This window comes from Meriones unguiculatus, chromosome 3, assembly GCF_030254825.1.
Source record: "Meriones unguiculatus strain TT.TT164.6M chromosome 3, Bangor_MerUng_6.1, whole genome shotgun sequence".
Classification (NCBI taxonomy): domain Eukaryota; kingdom Metazoa; phylum Chordata; class Mammalia; order Rodentia; family Muridae; genus Meriones; species Meriones unguiculatus.
In genome coordinates, this window is record NC_083351.1 from 150,034,186 (window position 1) to 150,057,860 (window position 23,675).

At 41.7% G+C, this 23,675-nt stretch overlaps 1 protein-coding gene across 1 annotated transcript in view; it reads right to left on the reverse strand.

The window, feature by feature from the left end:
- Nucleotides 1-909: 909 nt before the first annotated feature.
- Nmu (neuromedin U) overlaps nt 910-23,675 on the reverse strand; it is a 29,021-nt gene continuing 6,255 nt past the window's right edge. The window contains exons 3-10 of the mRNA XM_060378726.1: nt 16,342-16,389; nt 12,177-12,236; nt 10,721-10,750; nt 10,579-10,629; nt 8,065-8,139; nt 4,906-4,959; nt 3,226-3,294; nt 910-1,206 (exon numbers count right to left, since the gene is read on the reverse strand). Coding sequence (XP_060234709.1) covers nt 3,259-3,294; nt 4,906-4,959; nt 8,065-8,139; nt 10,579-10,629; nt 10,721-10,750; nt 12,177-12,236; nt 16,342-16,389 — 354 coding nt within the window. The 3' untranslated portion in view covers nt 910-1,206; nt 3,226-3,258. The remainder of the gene's footprint in view (nt 1,207-3,225; nt 3,295-4,905; nt 4,960-8,064; nt 8,140-10,578; nt 10,630-10,720; nt 10,751-12,176; nt 12,237-16,341; nt 16,390-23,675) is intronic.

A 23,675-nucleotide genomic window follows, 5' to 3' on the forward strand; every position in this document is an offset into this window, starting at 1 on the left:
GAGGAGGAAAATATCGCATGTTTTTTCTCATATGCAGAATTTGTATTGATCTACATAACATAGGTATGACATGAAACCAGAAGATGGCTTATTTGGCTGGGAGAAGGGAGCCAAAAGGGGCATCAGGGACAGTGGAGGCTAAATATGAACAAGGACAATTATAAAGATGTATGAACTACCACAGATCTGATGTATATTAACTAAAGAACTAATTTTAAAATGCAAGTTAATAAAACCACTGTGTACAGAAAGCTAACACTGTCTAACTCGTGGCTTCAGAATATGGGACCCTCGATGTTCTAAGGCTCATCCTGCCAAGGCCATTCACTTTTAAACCAAGACTGTGATTTTTTTTTTTCTACCTCTCCACTTCTTCTTGATTTCTGTTCTTCCCAGGGCTTGGTAGCAAGAGTAATTCAAGAACTTTCTTCATGAAATGTTAGTTAAATTCCTTAAATAACCTTACGAGGTCGGTTAGCACCATCCCCTCGTAAGGTGTTTTCTTCCTGGTAATAAGCCAGGAGTGCTGCTTTTCACCACTTGCAAGGTGAAGCAATCACAAGTAAACTAACCACTATTAACTGCCAGGCAAGCATCATCTGGTATGCTTGCAGCAATCTGAAATCTATTTTGTAAGACGTAAATCACAGCTTGCCGCTGGACCACTGAATAATTTCATAACTCACGTGGCTCTGCTGGCGTTCTGAGATAGCTAGCACTCCATTTTGTTGTTTCGCTTGTGTTTTCAGGCAGACTCTTGCCACATAGCCCAGGCCAGCCTTGAACTGGCCTTCATCCTGCCTCCGCATCACAACACTGAGGTTACAGACTCCATCATGACAGTCTGCATTCTGGTGCTTATAAGTGCTGGTGGTCCGCCCAACTCTCTATGTGTGACATCAGCAAACACTCAAAAGGAATGTGTTCCAGTGCTATCCAGAGCTGTGGGCACTGATAGGATTCATCTTCAGGTACAGCTTTGCTGTGCAATCCGTCAGAAAAGATTTTAAGATGCCATTTTATTTTAAACAAATTAAACATTTATAATCTCAACCATCACAGAGACTGTTTCAATACAGAGATTTGCAACAATAAATTTAGGAGGGATCGTTTTTGAGAACCAAATGTGAATATATTTTATATCCCAAAGCAGTGTTTTCTTTTTTTTTCCATAGCAGTGTTTCCAATGAAAGATGAGCTGACATTCTGTAAAAAGAAAAAAAAAATGAATTAGATTCACATATACGTGAGAATATGAATATGCACATATAATACTTATATAGATATTTCTAGGAATATTTTGTTATAATATAACAATGTTGGCAGTTGAGCTATTTCCCAACTATTCTTCAGCTCCCGTTTTCTCTGTTTTACCATTCATCACTTAATAACTCTCAGATGGGACAGTTACTCTACACTTCTGAATATCTTAATAGATTATAGTATTTAATAATATAAAAGTAGTTGACTACCAGCTCTCAGGAGGCAGAGGCAGGTGGATCTCTGTGAGTTCGAGGCCAGCCTGGTCTACAGAGGGAGTTCCAGAACAGCCAAGGCTACACAGAAAAACCCTATCTTGAAAAAAAAAATAACATCAGGCAACAAACAAGTAGTTTACTAAAGGTCATCATTACCAATAAGAAGATTCTTCTAGTTTAGAGATGTAGAGAGTTTTAGATTCAGAGATTTTTCTACTTCCACCTTAGACCAGCTGTCCCTCGTGGAGAAGGCCCAAGCACAGGGGAACCCTGCTGTGGCTTTACTCCAAGCTTCCTCTGGCCATGTTTTGACTCCTTGGCTGGTTTAGCTGGTTTCCCCAATCCCTGCTGAGCTCCTTACAACTATTCGGATGTGAAAAAAAAAAATCTTAAGTGCTGAACCTGGTAGTTTCATAGAGCCCACAGTTCCAGAAGCTATGCTGAATGGCTTAGTGGTGTTGATGTGATTTTCTATCTGAAATCATTAGCAAATGGGGCATCATTGGCTATAATGTTTGAACACTAATCTTTCACATCTGATTTTGTTTAAGTTCTTATTTGAATGTTCTTGGATTACGTGTGACAAGACTGATATCTGAATCAAATGAGAGCTATCAAAAAGTTTTTCCTGTTTATTTACTTGGTATATCTGCCATTACACCATCCATATTTTATACTTATTTTCTTAAAAACTTACATTACCGAGATAAAATAAGACCTTAGGTAACCAGATGACAAACCCAAGGGGCAAATAACTGTTGAATTACTATTCTATTAGCAACGTAGACAAAATCCTGACCAAAATAGACCGAGTAGACCCTAACCTAGGGGAATTGATCATAAAGCTAAATTTTCTCAACTTTAGAGAGAAGTTAATACTAAACAGATCAGATTCCATTTCACTTTGTCAATTATGCAAAGTGTTCTTGGTGATTTTTACTTGTCCAGTTGTTTCAATGACTATATTTTCATTTCTGTCTTTGTGTATTTATAGTTTTGTCATTTTTCTAGAATAAATGAAATGAAATAACTTACTTTTTTCAAACACCCAGATTTTTCTTTTCTTTCTTTTTTTTTTTTTTTTTTTTTTTTTTACTGTCAGAAATTTCTGCTTTACTCTTTTTTAAATTTTTAAAAAAATTGTATGTGTGTGGTATTGAGGGAACCTGCGGAGGTCAGAAGAGAGTATGGGATCCCGGGCGATGGAGAGCTGCTGGTATGGGTTGCAGAAAGAAATTCCCATCCACTGCGTGAACCTCTCCAGCCCTCCCTCCCCAACCCGCCGCTTTTGAGACAGGGTCTCGCGGGGCTGAGAATGGCTCACCTGGCCTGAGAATGGCTACGGGGGCTTCGTGCATGCTGGCCACCACCCCATCATCTGAACTGCATCCCCGTAATTACAGAGAGTGTTAGAGAGGGAGCTATGTGGAAGAGGGAAGTGCGGGGCCGTGAATCCCGGCCCGCTCCAGGGGACGCTGAGTAACAGGGCAGAAATGAAGCCCTGGCCAGGCCGTGTGCTCACTAAGCGATGGTGGGCGTCACAGACCAAGGAATCCTGGGCCCAAAGCACATCCAGCCCTAAGTTACTAGCAGTTCCCATTTTCTCAGGCCTGCACTGCCCCAATGCCTGTAGGATTTACGTACAACGTTAGTGCACGCGTGCACTTGAACACTAGACAGCTCAGTACGCTTCAGTTTGTGACCAACTCCCAAGCCGTGAAACACACGCCGTTTCATCTCTACTTACTGATCTATTTTTTTTTTTCGAACACGTGCCGTTTTAAATGATGCCTGCTGACCTCTTCCCATTGCGTGGCTGCAAAAAAATAAATCGGAAAGAAAAATTTGTAACCTGTAAGGTAAATGCCATAGAAAGAAGACTATTGGTATAAAGGGGGGTTTCCTTCGTGTACGTCGAGGTCTCCTGACAGGCTTTGGGCAGGACAGTAATGGGCTTGTTGGACCCGGAAGCTGCTAGAACCATGAGGAATTAGAAACCACTTGCTTTTGTTTATAGGGGGCCAACATTTGAAAACAGGCGCTCAGATGTCGCTGATCGGCAGCTCACTCTCCAATGGGTCCCTTAGTATGGGAAGCGGGGGCTATCTCTGGCATGGACTCTGTTGCCTGCTCCTTGATCACTTCCTCCTAGTGGGGTAGCCTTCCCCAGGCCACAGAGAAAGAGGATGCCGCCAGTCCTGATGAACCTTGATGTGCTGGTAGGGGAGGAAAGCTCCTCTTTCTGAGAACTAGGGGAGGGGAGTCCGGGGAAGAGGGACAGAGGGTGGGACCTGGAGGAGATGAAGGAGGAGGCTATGATTGGGATGTAAAGTGAATATATTTTAAAAATTTTAATTAAATTTAAATTTAAAATATGTCCTGTCTAGTCTTCAGTATTCACACATAAAGTCATCTGTTCTGCCTCCATTCTCCAGCTAAAGTGTTTGCCTCCAATCTCATCTAAATGTGACTTACAAAGGATGTGGTTGAATTTAAACAAATACTACATCATTTAACATGAAGGGCTTGAGTACCCTCATTGTTTGTTTGTTTAATTTTAAACAATACCCCATAGATACTAAGGGATGGCTGTTCTTAGCTTTTATTTATTTTTTTTATATCAGGCTGCAAAGTCCTAGGGTGTGGAAGCTGAACTCTATTCTTTTAAAATATTTTATTTTACCTTAAACTGTGTGTGTGCGCGTGCATGTGTGCATATAAACACAGCTGCCCACAGAGACCAGAAGAGAGCTCCAGATGCCCCGGAGCTGGAGTTACAGGTTGTGAGCTGCCTGAAGTGAGTGCTGGGAACTGAGCTCTTTAAGAGTAGCACCCACTCTTAATTCTTATCCTCTTACTCCCATCTGTTGGCTCCTTGCCTAGCACCTATTAGACGTTCAGAAAATAGTTACACATTTACTAAATGTGTAACTCTCTGTCTATGTGTTAAGAAAGTAAATATTACAGAAAACAGTTCTGTAATTAGAAACACATTTCATATGCAAATGCAAAATGACAAACGCAGTCACAAAGCTACCTCTATGTGTAGAGAAAGCTTTTTATTATCATTGAATTTTCAGTTTTAACAGTTTGGCAGCATAGTCACATCTCTTACAAATCCTCAAATCAAAACCTTAATAACTGACTCCTTGGACCTATGAAACAGCACTAAAAACTTATTTCTTACACAGAAAGTATCATGAGATGAATCTGTGGGGTAGATGGTTCCATTGGAGTGCTGACACATTCGAGTGGTGGAAGGAGGATTAGAGCAACAGAAATGACATCAGGCTGAGCCCCCTGACTTGAGAAGTCTATAAGTACACCCCCAAATGTCATTAAAATGTGAGCCAAGTCAGTGAACATGCACCGGAAATACTTTGCCGATTTTCATATTTATTGATCACAAGATACTATATTTACATACCCTGAATAAAAAGTATCCCCTACTTTGACCAGTGAAAGGACTCCGGAATTCCTCCTGGAAGAAATAAGGAAGACACAACAAATAAAGCCACACTGAAGAAGTGCAAAGCCTTCCTGAGCCCATAGCGAAGCTCAGGATTACTTCCGGCTCCTCCCACTCACAAAAAGGTACCAAGAGTTGAGTAAAGTATTCATGTCAGTAGAGAAGCATCGCATTTACACCCACATCATTTCAACAACTGCAGTGTCCCCAGAGCGGTGCATTTAAAAGTATTTTTCTGTGTCACTATCATGGATTCTTTCCCCAGGAATTTTGTTGTCAGATGTACGCATGTTCATCAGTAAGTAGAAAGATAATAGCAGGCGTGCTCTATTTAAAAGTCTCATTTTGACATTTTGCTAGAATAAAATAATCTCTTAAAAAATAAATGTTGGGTGTGGTCACATAGGAACGGGAAAATATAAGCAGGGGTTGGTTGCTGTTATAACAAGGATATAACACTTCTTCACGGAAACCGAGGGACAACTTGGGCAAATGTGTATCTACTCGATGCCTTGAAAGACACTTTTCTGATATTATTGTATATGCAGAATATAGAAACAACTGTATTTATAACAAGTGTGTTACGTAGTATTACTTAAGTATATCATTCTAAGCTTGATGGAAAGAATACTCAGCGTTTTATTGTTTCTGTAGAATTGGCTTGTTTGCATTAATCATTTGTGATGGTCATTAAATTTATCAGTCGAGACTGTTTTCAAATTTTCCATAAGTATGCTCATACTCTTTATTCTACTAAATATCTCTGATACCTATTTAAGTTCATAAATCCTAGATTTGTAGAAAATGTAACTCTGTTTCTCAATATTTGTACTCAATTCTTATTTTTACTATACCTATCACATTACTTAAAATTGAAACATGTATTTAAAATGTATACATAGAAACTGTATGTCTCTGTACTTGTCTAAGAACAGTTCTTGTGTACATTCAAGAGAAAGAAGAACACAATAAAAATTAAAATATACTAATTACTCAAAGCACTCAACCACAAAACCAAAGATTTCAGGGTGTTGTCATAAAAGACAGGGTTATCAATAACTGAAAGAATTTGGAAAGGAAAGATAAAAAGGTTCATATCTAGCAAACAGAATTCAAAATGTTTGAATGCTTAAAAATTCAAATTTTTTTAAAGTTAAGATATTTCACTATAAAACTATATTTTAAAATCAGATGTTGCTGACCAGCACAACCAACATTCTTTTGTAATTGTTTTTTGTTTTGTTTTGTTTTCATTTATCTCTCACATTCTTTGTTCTCAGGGTTCTCTAAGGACATTGGCTTGTGGGAGAATGTCTTCAAGGTTTACCTTCATTTGGCAGCACCCGCACATATGTCAGGCCTCGGACAGTTGCCTGCAACTATAGTAGTCTCGCACAAGACAGAAAATGGGGACCATGTTCTAAGTTGGCCATAATAATGACTATTACTCATTCTTTCTTTGTGTAAATAGTGAGACTGAAAAGACATAGTTAAAATAATTACCACTAGTTATTATAGACATTGTAGAAAATAGAGTAAAATTTTATAAGTATGCCTTTATTTCTAGAAGATTTTAGATCAGTTCACTTTCTTCTTCGTTCCAGGAATTCTAACATTTTGGGGGTGGATGGTGTTGGAAACTGAACTCAGGGGCTCACACATTTAGAACAGTGCTCTACCACTGAACTAAACTCCCAGCTTTGTAAATTCAACAAGGTTAAGCTGTTATTAAATCCCCTCCTAAATTCCCTTTAAAGTTAGCAGCAGATAGCCCTATTCAATTGAAGCTAAAAATATGAAGAATTTTTTTGGGGAGGGGGGAAATAATGTTCATAAAAATAAATTCTGGGACATTCACTCATCTAACTGTGTGCTTTTTTAAAAAAATGTGCTTTAAGAAGAGTTTTAAAAAATGCAGTATCAAAGTTATGAAAACACCAGACTTGCTTTCAGCTTTTAAAACTAATACATGTAATGGCAATGATCTAATAATGAAGTAACCATCACTAAACCATAAAGGGAATGTTACAATAAAAAAGTTGTTTGTTTTTTTGTTTGCTTGGCCTAGGCTAAGGGTCTGTGAACTGCTTTGTCACCTCTCATACTAGACAGTCCGTAGAAACATCTTTAACTATCGTGACCTTCCTTTCTCTTAACTTGTGGTAGCAGAAGCTGTGGAAATCCAGCCAAGTTCCCAATAAATCAGAGGTGGTAACGCTAGAGCAAATATGCAATTTCTTGCTTTAAAATGTTACCCCAGGACTTTCAACACTGAAAGCGTTAGGATTGTTCTTACGTGATATTGAAACTTCTCACTTTTTCGTTCAGAATGTGTGGCTTAGTCATATTTACCTTACACACCAGATTCAGACGCAATTTTTCTTAGCCATGGGAAAAATGAAACACTGACATTTGTTTTAGGATATGTATATTTACAATCCTTATTCTTATCAATGTTTTAATACTTGGACAAAAAAAAAAAGCTTACACTGCCCTAGTTATTTGTCAACAAGATACAGGGGTAATAAATTGTCCTTGACTGGACTTCTAATTCCTACCTAAAGATGAAACACTCAGCAGTTCCCTTTCTTAAACATGGTACGTTCTCTCAGTGAGAATGTCACGGAAGGGTGTATAACCCCAGTTTTCCTCAACGTCTGGAGCTCGAGCTAGAAGGGGCCGGAACATGGAGAAGGAGAAAGATTGCATGATGATCTCTCGTGGGTTAACCCAGTGTGTGATGATTGGGATCTGAAATGTCCCCAAGGCCTATGTGCTTGGTCAGCAGCCGCTGGTGGTATTGGGAGGTAGCGGACTCTGTCTGAGGAAGCGGCAGAAGGAAATGATGTCACTGCATGCATTTGCTTGGAGAAAATGGGGACGCCAACCTCGCTTTCTCTCCTAAGTTGAGCCCAACGACTCCTTTAAAGTCTTTTTTTTTTTTTTTTTTTTTTTTTTTTCTGGCATACTGTCCTTGTGACTGACAGAAAGCTAACACCGAGTATGAATGTGAGGGGCTCACCCGGGAGAAAGGTATCTTACAAAGGACCACAGCTGCAGTTAGCGGAAGGGGCTGCCCCAGAGTGCCAAAGCCAGCATGCAGTTTGGGTTACATACGTCCACTTTGAATCTCTTCATTCTTCTCTCACGCAGTTGAGGAGCGAGCTGCAGCCACGGACGCACGACAGAGGACTGAGAGGGTATGAGCACATGATGAGCACGAGGGCTCCTCAGCAGAGGGCGTTAAGAAGGCTTCCTGCCTGCCTGCCTGCCTGCCTGCCTGCCTGTCTATATGGTTTTACCCCCTATTCTCACCCCAGATGGAAGGACAAAAAAAAAAAAAAAAAAAAAAAAAAAAGGAAATTAAATACATTATCTCAGACAGCCCGTTCCAAGCTCTTTAAAGAACTGCCATAAATAAACCAAAGGGTAGGACAGGTTGCTGGCCCTACACTAAGCTGTTTGTCATCTCCTTCGGCCCATCTAGGAGGCAAAAAGCCATCTGTCAGCTTCTACACTTACTCAGAATAATTTGGCCGACATGAAGGCAACTTGCTCGTATCAGTGTTCTCTTACAAACGCTGCTGTCTGCATGCTTATGGCACACACATCCCCCGGAAATCTCCTTCCTAAGTTAAACACGTAAAACGGAGCAAGACAGCAGGGGACACAAAGATGACAATGTGCTGTTGGTGCTGAGAAGATGTCACGTGGAAGAAGACGAAAGCACACCCGAGACACACAGCCGCCCGATAACGCTGCGCTTTTCCTAAGATCTAGGTCGAGCTGAGCCTCCTCACTAATATTAAGTTCATTTAACAAATGGATAAACAGATCCCCCAGATAATGGTTTTCTGCTCATGAATGCAACTGTGTCCAGTATGCAGTTAATCTAACTTAAAACTTTCATCTGTCCATGAGATTATTCCACAAGGTCCTCATTTAACATGGATTCACATTCACATTTAGCTTTCTGCACGTGTTTAAACAACGCCACCCTTTTCATTCCCCAACTGTGCACGGATCCCAGGCTTAAAAAGAGCAAACCCAGGGCCTTGTTTATACTACCACTATGTTACAGCCATAGCTAGATTGTCTTTAATTCCATGCAAAGAAAAAAAGAAAAAAGAAAAGAAAAGAAATAAAGTGAAATAACAAAAACTAACAAACCAAAACGACCACTGAAACGACATGCATTTGATGTGAATTAAACCTGGTTAGTTACTCCTTTCTATTTACTCTGGTATAAACTCTCCCAGGGAACATGGACCTAACGATGAGGAACAAGAGTAGAAGGTGGTATTTCCAGTTAGCCGCTGGTACTTGTCTTTTGAAGCAATTGTTTTTAAAAATGTCTTTGGATGAGAACAATTTGTTTCTACTTATTTATTTGTTCTTAGACTTTCTTGGTCATTGAATACAAATTGATGAAGGAGGGATTTCTTTCTTAAATGTTTTTTATTTATCACCATATCTTCAGCGTTTAGAGTTAGGGTTGTCGCATACTAGGTAATAAAAATTGTGAATGAGTGAACATAAAGCACATGCAGTTATTGACATATAAAGTAAGTGTATATATAAGTATTGATTTTTGCTTCTTCAGTCATATGTAAACTTAGTTTTATTTCCCTTGTGGTACTGAAGAATGGAACACTGAGCCGCACCACCAGACTCATACATAACTTTCAGAGTAAAAAAAATATGAGTTTTGCAAGGAAATAATGAAATTTGCAGGTAAATGGTGGGAACTGGAAAAGATCATCCTGAGTGAGCTATCCCAGAAGCAGAAAGACACACACGGTATATACTCACTCATATAGACATATAATATAGGATAAACCTACTATAATATGTACACCTAAAGAAACTAATCAAGAGGGAGGACTCTGGCTATAATGCTCAATCCCCATCCTGAAAGGCAAAGAGGATGGACATCAGAAGAAGAAGAAAACAGGAAACAAGTTAGGAACCTACCACAGAGGGCCTCTGAAAGGCTCTGCCCTGCAGACTATCAAAGTAGATGCTGCGACTTATGGCCAACTGTTGGGCAGAGTGAATGGAATTTTATGTAAGAAGTGGGAAATAGTAAGATATGGAGAGGACAGGAGCTCCACGAGGAGAGCAACAGAACCAAAAATCTGAGCACAGGGGTCTTTCCATGGTACTCCAACCAAGTACCATGCATGGAGATAACCTAGAACCCCTGCACAGATGTAGCCCATGGCAGTTCAGTGTCCAAATGAGTACCCTAGTAAGGGGAACAGGGATTGCCTCTCACATGAACTGATTGGCCTGCTCTTTGATCACCTCCCCCTGAGAGGGGAGCAGCCTTACCAGGCCACAGAGGAAGACAATGCAGCCACTCCTGATGAGATCTGATAGACTAGGATCAGAAGGAAGGAGAGGAAGACCTCCCCTATCAGTGGACTTGGGAAGGGGCATGCGTGGAGAAGGGGAAGGGAAGGTGGGATTGGGAGGGGAGGAGGGAGGGGTTTATGGGGGTACAAAGTGAATAAAGTGTAGTTAATAAAAATTTAAAAAAAGAAAAAATATGAATTTTGGTCTTATTGTATGCTATATAATTATTTTAATAATCAGTTTTCTCTTAAACACATAATAGTGATTACTTACCACAACATTTGAATTTCCAGACTTCTGTATCTTTGAATAATGAAATAAGAACTGTTAAAACAGAAGGCATTGAGTTATCCATAAAGTATCTGTGGCTTTCTTTATTCTTTTTAGTGTATATGTATTTAGGAAAATGCCTTACCCTCTTAGTATTATCTTTTTCATTTTGTTCCTAGTGAAGAGATGTATATCATTATAATATACATTTTAAAACTATATGCTACATACTTTGAAACTTACAATAAATTATGTATATGTTAAAAAATTAAAATATGACACATATTTCAAACATAAGACTAAAATTGATTACACATGGTTTTGATCAAAAGTAAATGAAAACTTGATTAAACATTATTTATAAAAAGTGGAGGGTGATCTTTTCTACAAAATTAGTTATAAGAAAAAAAACTGGAAGCATCCACAAAGTTTAATAGTAGAGGGATGGAAATCCAGTCACATGATGGAGTACCCAGAGAAACCACCCTAACAGACTACATCAAAATATTTTTAGTTGTCATCACTAAATAAGCCCATGGATACTTTTTCTGCCATATGTTTCCCTCTATGCTTTTGTCTCTAAAATGTCTGTGCTTTTTAGGAGTCAAATCACTTTTTTTTCCCTCTCATTTGCTCTTAGCACTAAAGAAAGGCAATGGATAGATATTACTGTCATTTCTTTATCTTAATTAGGAAAAATTACATTTTTGGGGAGGGGGGACATCCCCAGTAGAAAGAATAATTGCTGCTGAATATGAAGTTTCAGAAAACCTCCATGCCTTCACACTATCGTTTCCTTCCCGGAGTCACTCTGTGTGGAAGGTTCGTTGCTGGAGTGGGCCAACAATCACAGGTTAAGTTTGAGATGCTGGTAAAACACATCATTTGGAACTCCAGGCTTTCACCTTTAATAAGGGAAAGTTTGTCCAACCAAGACACAGGCTAGACAGAACCCAAGGTTTAATTGTATGCATTTTCTTAGCTTCTACCTGCCTTTACCTAGAAAAACATATTCTCCCAGAAGAAACAAATCATTCGGGTCAGAAACCCGGCCACAGAGGCAAACAGAACAGTTAAGCTGACATTGACAATGCAGTTGGCTGGTTTGCTCTTGTTTGTTTTTCCCCACTCGGGGGTGGGGGGTGGGGGCCAGGGGTGTGTGTGTTGGGGGGTGAAAGCTGACATGCCAGCTAAGTGTTCTCCCCAGCTACGTTTTTCCATTCTTAAATTCCTACACTGCAACAAAGTATAAGGTCCTAAATACAGACCATAAGCAATTTAGCAATTTAGTTTCATTCTTGTCTCCAATTGTACAAGCTGGTGAGAAAAATAAGGAAGGCATGACCATCGGTTTCTCCCATCAGATCAGATTTTATGCTTGAAGGAGACGTGGTTTCCCAGTTGGTTAAGTATGAACTTTACCAGTATAATCCCAACATGTTAGGTATCAGAGAAACGGAAGTACTTGTTTCTTATCCCAAGTCAATGTGTCTTCTAGCTCCTGTTGACACACTTCCTAAATTGGGCGTATTTGCTTCTAGGAGGAAGAACTTCAAGGCATTTTTTTGAATGTTTGGTTACTTACAGGACTTCAGCCTTACCTGAGGCTTCTGGAAAATCTCCATCACCACACGGCAAAGCTCCCTCAGGGCAACAAATGCCTAAGGCAAACAAGAAGACCCTTGGCACTATATTTGCTCAGAGGGTGAGATTTCAGATCTTGGAAACACAAGGATATCCCATTGACGCTGCAAAGAAGTCTTGCTGTGCTTCACTGAAACTCTGTAGGTATCTCTTGATTTCTCTCAGAACAGTGCCCAAACATCCTAGGGCCAGGGTGATGGCTCAGCAGGTGAGAGAGTTGGCTGGGATAGCAAGAGGACTTGAGTTCAAATCCCTAGAACCTACATACAGGTCTTGCATAGCTGAGTGAGTGTGTAACCCCATCATTGGGCATGGGAGTTTGCTTGGGCAGTCAGTCTAGACACAATGGCGAACTTCAGGCCCTGTGAGATTCTCATCTCGAAAAACAAGGTGGAGAGCAATGGAGGAAGATGCCAGGTCTCTGCTTGGGTATACCTGGGCATGCATTCCCATGCACACACACACACACACACACACTTGAACACACATACAACAAACAAACAAATTCCTCTTTCCTTGCAGCATCTTTGCAGCAATGGAGGCCTTCCCTGTGGTTTAGTTACATAGCTCTCAGCGCTTGCTAAGACATCATGGAACTCTATGACTAAGACAACCTGGGCAGTGCCAGCAAGGGATTAGGCTCCCCAGCTTGTAGCAATGGGCATGTGCATGCCAGAGCAGTGAGCCTCGCTGAACATTACTCATTACCGGCTCGTTTGAAAATCCAGCAATTGCTCTCAAACAATGGGAACCGAAGGACAAGAAGCCATGCGTGGTGCGCCCTGTCCGAGTACCACCCTTTCCAGGGTGCTGACTGCACACCCCAGGATCAGGTTTGTCAGAGCACGGAATTAGGGCAGGAATCCTGTGGTTGGCAGCCAGCTGGGCGTGGTAAGGAGTGGCACAAATGGACAAGCAGGGGCAAACCCTGCTTTGCACAGGACCAAGCATAGCTGGCCTGTGAACCATTGGTTCCTTCGTAAGTTCCTTTCTGAAGTCAAGAAAAGCTGCGACAGTGGGAGGCAGTGTAAAGAGGGGTTAAGGTGTGTGCTGCGGAGGTAAACAGCCTGGAACTAGACAGCAGTGCGGATCCCATTTCCACTGCACACCGCGTTTCCCATGCTGGCTACTTGACCTCCCTAAACTTTAATTTCTTTAGCCAGAAATCAGGGGTGATGTCGCCGCAGGAAGTTCCTGGAAGGATTAAGGGCAGGAAAGGCTCTTTGGTTTAATTTACCGTTGCAGGTACTCCCAGCTTGGAGGCTGTGTGAAGGGTGGCTCTGTGCTGTCAGCCAGCGCACCTAGAGTGGCTGGCTGTTGTTAGGAACACAGCTGGGGTCACTGTGCAGGGCCGCACATCCTTCCTTTCCACGGGGGTCTGTTTTTGTCGTCTCCCTCCCAGCTGCTTGCTTTCCGGGCAAACTGTTAGAATAGATAATACTACAAGATGGAGCATGCATACACGCTGTTTCACTGTGTTACAAAATACTTTCCTGCACACAACTTACATTCTGTCTTTAAAACATGGGGGGGGGGGCAAGGCACCTAGGACAGGAAGTGCTGCCCTTTTGTATAGAGGCCTTCTGAGGTGGTGGTTGACTGGTTGAGCGTGGACTGGGAGCCAGGCCTTCCACCTATCGATCCTGGTGGACTCAGCAATGTCCGCTGATCCTGTAGTTGGGAGTCGACTATTTTTCAGCTCTTTTATGTTGTGTGTGGGGGGTGTCACATGTGCCTTTCAGGTGACTGCTCAACCACCGAGGCCTGGTCCCCAAACTATTAGGAGGTGAATGAAGTACGGAGTCTGATAAGTCCTTCCTTACTTGTTCCCTTCAGGTCACTCTATGAAAACGTGGTCATAAAAATCCCTGAAGTTCTGAAGTTTTGGTTTTTTTTTCTCCAAACAGCCCATATAGAAGTGCAGCAAAATCCAAAGTAACAAAAAGAAGATGCTGAGCTATGTCCCATGTCAAAGGTGCATCTCAGTTGAAGAGGACTATTATTTATATATGTAGGCTGTTTCTCCTTAGGAAACTGTGTCCAGGCTGAATGAGGCTTGGCAATAACACTGACCTTTGGCTGGAAACATTTCAAAATAAGTGTGTTTTCTCTAGCTCTCTCTCTCTCTTTTTTTAAGAAGCCATTATTCTCAACAATTTTTTTAAGGACTTTCATATATGGGATAGATAATATTTTATCTTGTGTTTATGGCCCTAAAGTTTTTTTTTACTTTTTATTTGGCAAAAATATCTTGAAGCACTCTTCAGATAATCACATCATTAATAAAATAAGTTAAGGTGAAAAATTAATGATATTTAAAGTATCAAAATATGTTGGAATATCCGTTATAAACGTGAAAGACAGAAACGGTACATCTGCCAGGTGCACGGAGATGAGGGCTAGTGAGGAGCTGATTTGTGGAGCCGGGGAGCTGGCCTGGCGCTTAAAGTGCTTGCTGCTTCAGTGTGAGTTTGGATCCCCAGAACCCGCATAAAGGCTGGGTGTGTGCATCAGCTGCATTCCAGCCTCATAAGGTGGAGACACGGAATCCCTGCAGCAAGCTGGCTAGCAAGACTGGCCATTTAGGGAAGGTCTGTGTGTAACTGAGGGCCCCAGCACACCCAGTGGGAGAATGATGGAAGATGATTCCTGACATTAATCTTGAGCCTTCCCATGCGTAGGCGCACATATAGGGTGTGCACCTTTCCTGCCCCACACAGAATGCCACAGATACACGCATGCACACACACACAGACACACACACACCATAAGTAGAGAAAGAACTTTTTTAAAGTTATTTGTTTATGTTGATAGAGTTTAGATAAGTTTAAAAAAAAACATATCCAGTGGGTTTTATGGATATAAATATCTTTCTGAAGCTGTTCCTGAGTTTCAAGTTCATCATGAAGGCTTCCATGCTAATGTCCCCCATGTCATTCGCCTGACAGGGCATCTTGTGGTTCGCGTATGTCTCCTAGAGACCCGCATGTTTGAACACGTGGTCCGAAGTTTGTGCCACTCTTGGGGGAGTCTTGTGGAGCCTTTAAGGCAGTGGTGTTTTTATTGGAGGAGGTGGGCCACTGTCGATGGGCCTTGAAGCTTTACAGCCGGGACTCACTTCCAGTCATTGTCTGTTTCCTGTGAACTGAGGCAATGGGAGCAGCCAGCCTCCTGTTCCTGTCACCATGTTTTCCTGCCAAGATGGACTGTGTTCCCCTGAGCTGTGAGTCAGTGTAAACCTTTCCATACTTAAATTGCTTTTACTGGGCTGGTTTGTTTGTTTGTTTTTATCAACAGCAGTGAGAAAGCCACTAAAGAAGAAATTGGGGTTGGTCTTGCTTCCCTACCCCCTCCCTAAGCCCAAGCAAATCTGTCTAACTTCTGGCAAGGGAACCTCTGCAGCCAGGAAATGACGCTGCACAAGTCTGCTTCTCGCTTCTGCCAGGACCGCCATATGAACAGTCACTTGGTTTTGGCCAGAGGATGTGAACAAGGCACATTAGTTTCTGTCCATGATCCTGGAGGGGCTGCCTAAGAAAGTAAAGTCTGTAGGGTGAACTCTGGATCCTTGCACTAGCTATGCTAGCACTCTCCCTCCCCCCTGCCATGGGAAAAGATGTGAACTGTGTCCTGGCTATCCTGGAAACAGGAAACTGGGCATGTAGCACAGTTCAGCCTCTTGTCTTATGCCAGCATGATGATCAGCTGTACTCATGCGTTGTCTGCCACAGCTCTGGCTAGAGACCCAGAGCCACTGCCTGAGCCCATCCAAAAAGCTTGATTCTGGTGCAAAAACCCATGGCACTAGATATAAAGCAATATTCAAATTAGCTGTTTAGTTATTGGATATAATGTTTTCTTTTAAACAAAGTTTGACTTTAAAATTTGCATTTTAATAGTCTACAATTTCCAAAATAAAATTATTTTACTTAATGATGAAAGGAAAGGCTAGCCTTTTAAAACACAAGCCCACAGCACTGGCATTACCTGAAGATATTGCTGTATCATCTAATATGTGATGGGTCTTAGTGAGTTCAAAATGTTCAAAGGGAGAAATTGAGATTTTTTTTTAAGCACCAGGAAATGCCAACATTATCATGAAACACCTCCAGATTAAATTACCTGAGGCTGGGAATCAATAGACAGAAAGGATGAGCAAGCTTCATTAATCTGTAGAAAACAAAGACATCAGTTACACCCTAGAAATGGAAAAGAACCGAAAACAGAAAGTAGATTCCATGGAATCATTACATATAGACAGCAAGAGCTATGGCAGCCAAACAACAAAACAAACCCATGCATGGAGTGCATATCAGTTACTATACAATTCCTTATTAGCCATCACTCTAATGTCACTTCACTTAGCCTGATAACTGAATGACACACAGAATGTAGGAAAAGTCTTAGGACAGCATAAGCCACGGCTCTCCACCTCCTAATGACCTCCTACTAAGCTCTGGTTTGGCAGCTGGCTACTCTCAGCCTTTATGCTAAAGAGAAAATGTTAGAGGTCTTACACTGTAGAGCACAGCTGTATTAGCTGGACGCCGTGGCACAGGCCTATAATCCCAGCACGTGGGAGGCTGACACGGGAGGATCACAAGTTTTATACCAGCCGGGTCTATCTAGTAAGAGTGTCATAAACAAACAATAATGTACAAGCAGAGATTTATAGCAATCATAAAAAGCTATGCCGAAAGGTTAAGTCCTAAGCTGGGTGTTTACAGTGTTTATGGCATACTCTTTGGTGGCTTTTCAAAATGGGACCAGAAAAAAAAAATAAGAGCACGGATGCTGTGTGCCCAGAGTAGTTTCAGTTAAATCCTCTTGACGGCATAGCATCACAGAGCCCCTTCCAGGGTCAGGATTCTTTATCGGTCTACTTAATTGGAACTGTATTCTCACGCCAGGCTAAGAGGGGGAGCGGTGTGTCTCAACGGTAACTTCTTAGGCTCCTTGCTGCTTCCCAATTGACGGCGTCCTGAAATAGAGGATTCTTTAGCATAGAGAACAGCAAGGGCATGAGCGAGTGCAGAAGAGCAGGACCTCATGTCTGTCGCCTTCAGCTCGTGGGACCCATTATCTTTGTGTATCATCACTACGTGGGGAATATTTAGAAATTCCACTTGTCCCTTGTGCTATGTACCTGCTCCCACTTACACACACACAGACACACACGCACATGCACACACATACAGAGAGAGAGAGAGAGGGAGGGAGGGAGGGAGGGAGAAAAGAGAAACTTTTTTAGTCAAGAGTTATATTGTACTTTTTTCTTTCTTTTTCTTTGGGTTTTTAATGGTTGATTACTTTTTATTAATTAATTCAATTTACATCTCTGTCATAGACCCCTCCTTCTCTCCTCCAGTCTCCCCCTTTTTCCTGCATCCCCTCTCCCCTATTCCTCAGAATAAGGGAGCCCCCTCCCCAGACAGCCCAGCTCATCTATTCACAGGAGGACTGATTTTGTCTTCCTCCCCTGTGGCCTGGTAGGGACGTTCCATCAGGGGGAAGTGACCAAAAAGCAGGCAACATAGTCTGTGTCAGAGATAGCCCCCACTCCCCACCGGACTTATCTTCTTGGGGTCTATGCACTGTAATATGTCTATCCTGTACTATGTGACTAAAATCTGCTTATAAGGGAGTATATACCATGTGTGTCTTTCTGGGTCTGTGTTACCTCACTCAGGATGAACTTTTCTAGTTCCACCCATTTTCCTGCAAATTTCATGCTTTCCTTGTTTTTAATGGATGAGTAGTATTCCACCATATAAATGTACCACAGTTTCTTGATCTATTCTTTGGTTGAGGTTCATCTAGATTGTTTCCAGTTTCTTGCTATTACAAACAAAGCTGCTATGAACATGGCTGAGCAAACGTCCTTGTTGTATGATGGAGCATCTTTTGGGTATATGCCTAGGAGTGGTATAGCTGGATCTTGAGGTATTGCTATTCCCAGTTTTCTGAGAAAGTGTCAGATTGAGTTCAATAGTGGGTGTACAAGTTTGCACCCCCGCCAGCAACAAATGGTGCTGATATAACTGGATATCTAGGTGTAGAAAAATGCAAACAGATCCATATTTATCACCTTGCACAAAACTCAAGTCCAAGTGGATCAAAGACCTCAACATAAAATCAGATACACTAAATCTGCTAGAGAAGAAAGTGGGTAAGAGCCTTAAACTCATCGACACAGGAAAAAACTTCCTGAACAGAACACCAGCAGCACAGGCTCTAAGATCAACAATTAATACTCGGGACCTCATGAAACTGAAAAGCTTCTGTAAAGCAAAGGACACTGTCATCAGAACAAAATGACAGCCTACAGACTGGGAAAGGATCTTCACCAACCCTACATCCAACAAAGGGCTAATATCCAGAATATAGAAAGAACTTAAGAAATTAAACACCAACAAACGAAATAGTACAATTAAAAATGGGTTACAGAGCTAAAAAGAGAATTCTCAACAGAGCAATCTTGGATGGCAGAGAAACACTTAAAGAAATGCTCAACATCCTTAGTCATCAGGGAAATGCAAATCAAAACGACTCTTACAGCTATCAGAATGGCTAAGATAAAAAACTCAAGAGTTATATCATATTTAACTTGACCAGAATCAATGTTAAATATGTTCTTGAATTAAATTTTTGGAAAAAAAAATGTAAAAGGAGAAGTAGAGAAATTAACTGAAGGGTAACTCACAAGACGATGCCCTCTGAAGCCATGAACACTGACTGGTACATAACACCATTGACTCTAAACGCACAGTCTTTGCTTTGGTAGGCAGGGTGGGTGGAGGGGGTGGGTTCTACTGAATTATTTGTGATACAGAGAGGCCTAAAGCCACAGCACGCCCAAGAGCAATGCTGGGTAATGCTGGTACTACCACTGTGTGCTGTCATGTTAACACTTGGCTATCATGTTAACTTCTTTTCCTATGGAAGAATGGCAATGTTTCCTTAGTAACCCTCCTTCCCACAAACCAAGCTGCTCATACATCTGAGGTGGCCTGTGTTGAAGAACAGAGAGCCTTGCCCCTCTGCTAACTAATCTGTGGGTCAAGTTACTTTAATTAAAAAATGTCCCTAATTAACCCAATTAGGAGATCATTGTAGGGTTTCCGGTCTTAGTTCTCATTCGCTGGAAAGGGACAGCAGCCCCATTCATTCCCCTGCCATCTCTGTAGACACTTGCCAGCTTTCTTCAGCTGATGGCTCCAGTGAGTTCTAGGGCCACCAATGGCCTTTGAGACCTCTGCATGGTCCGTTGGTGAATCTGTTTGAAATGAACAGTCCTGTGCACATGGCTTGGGAAGCACATGCTTCCAGGGTCTGGGCCACTCTGTGATGTAAAATCCTCCAGCAGGGGGGAAAAAGCCATTTTTGTGTTGTTAGCAGGTCACCAAGTGTTTGCTGTTGTTGTTGGGGGTTGGTTTGGTTTTGGGGTTGGGGGAGAGGTACAGGGTCTTACTCTATAGCCCAAGCTGGCTCTGAAATTGCCTTTTGAATACTAGTATGACAACTGTATGCAACCACACTCAGCTAACATGTTAACATCTTTAAATATCGTTTCCTATAAAAGAAGGATGATGTTTTCATAACTCCTTCCTGGCACTATGATCTAGAACAGTTTTCAAAGCTATTCACTGAAAGAGATCATGTCAAGCTAAAATAAATGTTCCATTTTGTACACTAGTATGAGTTCATTCAATTCTTCGCCGTGCTTTCGGTTAATCCCCATGTTCTTCGATGATCTACTGAAGCAGAGACCCTTCTAATAGACTTCGTGATGATCGGGACTGTTAAAGAATGTTTGGTACCTGGTACTTATCATCTACTTGTTCTTTTCCCTTATGGACTTTGTTGGAAGCTGGTGGCCTAGACACAAAAAGTGTTCTCAGCTTGAAGCACACCATAACCGTTAGCCTTCTTTGTAATATATCCATTTGTTATCATTACACCTTCTAGGCCATTCTTCTAAGGTATTTGATGCACACCTTTCATGGTCTTGTAGAATCTGTTTTGTCTGCATGCACTGGACGTCCTTAAGACATTTAGTTTGTTTTCCACTTAACATGCTGCTTAGAGATCCATTCATAGGGCCAAGTGTGCATCTCATAGATGGCTTCTCCTCGCTGCACAGCCTTGTAGACTGTGTCTGTCTACTGCCCAGGGATGGACAGACCGTGGTGTCCCGTTTAATTCTTTCCACTACAGAGACACAGCCAGTCTCCTCACGCAGTTGTTCAGTCCTCTGCCTGTGAAAGACTCTCTTTCCTGGGACTCTCTTTCCCGGGAGAGGAGGTGCTGGAGCATTCGAAGCTCTGTTTGAGAAGTTTCCCCTGCTCCTCACAAACTTTCATCTCGCCTATTTCTCCACAATTTATCTTTTCTATTTGGATCTTTAATTCCCCTCATATCATCTTTGTACGGAGCCTGGGCTTTATGTCTCCGGATACGATGAGTCAGTTTCAACCTGTTCTTTGCCTTCTTTTATTGCAGTGTTGTTGATATGTGTATCCAGTCTGCCTGGGGCTCCAGCTCCCTCCGCCTTCCAGAAACAGACCTTTAGAAAAGGAAGTATTTGGGGCTATAACTCAGGAGTAGAGCACTTGTCCAACATGCCTAATGCTCTGAGTTGAATCCCCAGTTACTGCGATAAATAAATGAGCAAACAGAGAAGGAAGAAGAGGCTAAAATGCAACTGTCTGATTTAGCATCAGCAAAGGAGTGAAGGGAAACCAGGATGAGAAGGAACTCAGGAGGAAGGGGTCATCACCGTGACTGGCTGGGGTTTTGTCTGTCTGGGGTGTCTGGGAGACAGTCTAGAATAAGTTGCTGTCAGCCACAATGGGGTTCAGGGAACAAGTTAATTTCCTGCCACCATCCATCCTACACACACACACACACACACACACACACACACACAGCTCTCCATGGCAGTGGGGTGGGGATGGAGACTCTGGGTGATTGACACCTGCAGGGCCAGCAGAGTCACAGAGGCTTGCAGTAAGAAACTAACTCGAGGGGCCAGATGGCAACTGTAAACTGAGTTATTCCATGACTTCATGCCTTTATTTCTGTGTCTGACTTTTCAGACTATAAACTACTATAGTTTTATAGTGCTCTTCAGAAGCAGGAGCAGATAGTCCTCGCCTTTAAGCTCCTTGTGTTCAAAGTGTCCTCAGGATTTGTAGACACTTAGTTTCTCATGCTGATGTTAGGATAAATTTATATGTTCTCCTTTTTAAAGAAAAAGTAAATGGAACCATTCTCAATAAGACTACACTGATTTTATGCACCTTGCTTTGATTCATTTTAGGAAGATGTGGTATTTTTTTTTAATCATAGATAATGAATTATTCTGAATCCTGGGGGCAAAGCATTTGCCATATCAGGATGAGGACCTGAGCTGAGTCTCCAACAAACATAAAAAGCCACCACGCTTGTAATCAGTATAGGAGAAACAGAGACAGGAGGTGCAATGGGGATCACCAATCAACCAGCCCAGCCTTGTTTGTGAACCCCAGATCCCAGTGAGAGACCCTGTCTCTCTCCCTCTCTTTCTGTATCTCTCTCTCTCTCTCTCACACACACACACACACACACACACACACGCACGCACGCGCACACACACACATGCTGTCAGCAAGACAACTGACAACTGTTGACAATAAGACAACTGTCTTGAACACCAAGACAGTTCCTAAAAATACCCTCACACACAATTGCTTTGTTGAAAAAAAAGATGTCGCTCCATCTAGTCACACAGCTCTCTCTTATCATCATTTACTTTTTTCCTCCCTAAATGTACTGTACATTCACTATTTATCACTTTCCATTGCTGTTATGGATGATGCACAATGGTCTCTCAGTATCTGTGGGGGTTGGCTTCAGCCTCCCTGAGAATACTAAAATCCACAGGTGCTCGTGCTCCTCATACAAAGCAGGGTAACACTGGGTATAATCCACACCCTCCCACATTCTTTACGTCATCCCTAAACTATTTGTAACACGGAGTGCACTGTGGCTGCAGTGTAGATAGTCGTTATACTCTGCTGTTTAGGAAATAACAACCAAGAGAGCCTGTATACCCTTAGGAAGGACAAACAGGTTTTCACCCCTAAATATTTTCAACTCATTGTTGGTTGAATCTGCAGCTGTAGAGCTAACTCACGGGTTCAGAAAGCCAATTCTATTTTAACTATATTGCTATGTTACTTTCTTTCAGTGAAAAGAAATGTTAATGATTCTTATCTATTGGTGCTATACCCCCAAGGCTTGTGGACTAACATTTCAACAGCGGGAAACTTAATTCATGCAATTCTTCACCACCACGGAGAACAGGAGCAAAAAAGGTCGTCGCCAATCTCAAATGAGCTCTGCTCGCTTAAAGTATTTGATTAAGCTTGGAATCGAAGGTTTTGTTAATCGACTATTGACAAAACTCTTAGCAAGACAGAAAAAAAGGAGAGAAGCTACTTATCTAGATAAAGGGTAGACACGTAAACTTTAGAGCAGTTTTCTTTTGTAGAGAAACTTATGACACATTGACTGTGTAACAGAGCCCAGGCTTTGGCCAATGACACAAGAAACAACTTCTAACTTCAGGGCATTTTAAAACTGCACAATTTCACAATGCACATATAATGTGTTTGGATCAAAGCTTCTGCATTTCCTTACCCTCTCCTAACTCCCCACTACTTTTACCTCCAAACCTCATGTGCTCTTTGTAAAAGACCTTTGAGTCCACTCAGTGCTGCCGGGATGGCATGGGTGTAGGACCAACTTCTGGAGCAGAGGCAGCCTTGCATGGAGTTTATACTTTTGGACTTCTATAACGAAGCACAATGTCCTCTGCAGTCTTGGCTATAGCCTGCAAATTCTGATTTGTAATGTTTTTGTCGTTCAATTTTAAGTGTAATTTTCTTTTTGTTCTAGGGTCATTTCCCAGAAATGCTACTTACTTCCCAAATAAATGGGATGTTTGAGCAGTGAATTTGTTGTTTTCTTACTGTATTTATGGCATTATGATTGGGAAAACTACTAGATCTCTTCTCATTTATGGAACCTTCCTTTCTAACCTAACACATTCTGTGTTTTTCTTGTCATTTGTTTGGTTTGTTTGTTTGTTTTGAGACAGGGTTTCTCTGTGTAATACATAGCTCTAACTGTCCTGGACTCACTTTGTAGACCAGGCTGGCCTTGAACTCACAGAGATCTGTCTGCCTCTGCCTCCCGAGTGCTGGGACTAAAGGCATGTGCCACTACGCCCGGCTTCACATTCCAAATTTTTAATGCTCATTTTTTTCCCATGATTTTTTTTTTTTACCAGATGTTAGACTGGTAGAATTTGAGGCTGTCTTTCTGGTGAATTAATGATGGCTACACCTTCTTGTCCATATTTTTTAAGCATATTAATGGTTACCTGCCTGTTTTGACAGTTTGTTTATTTG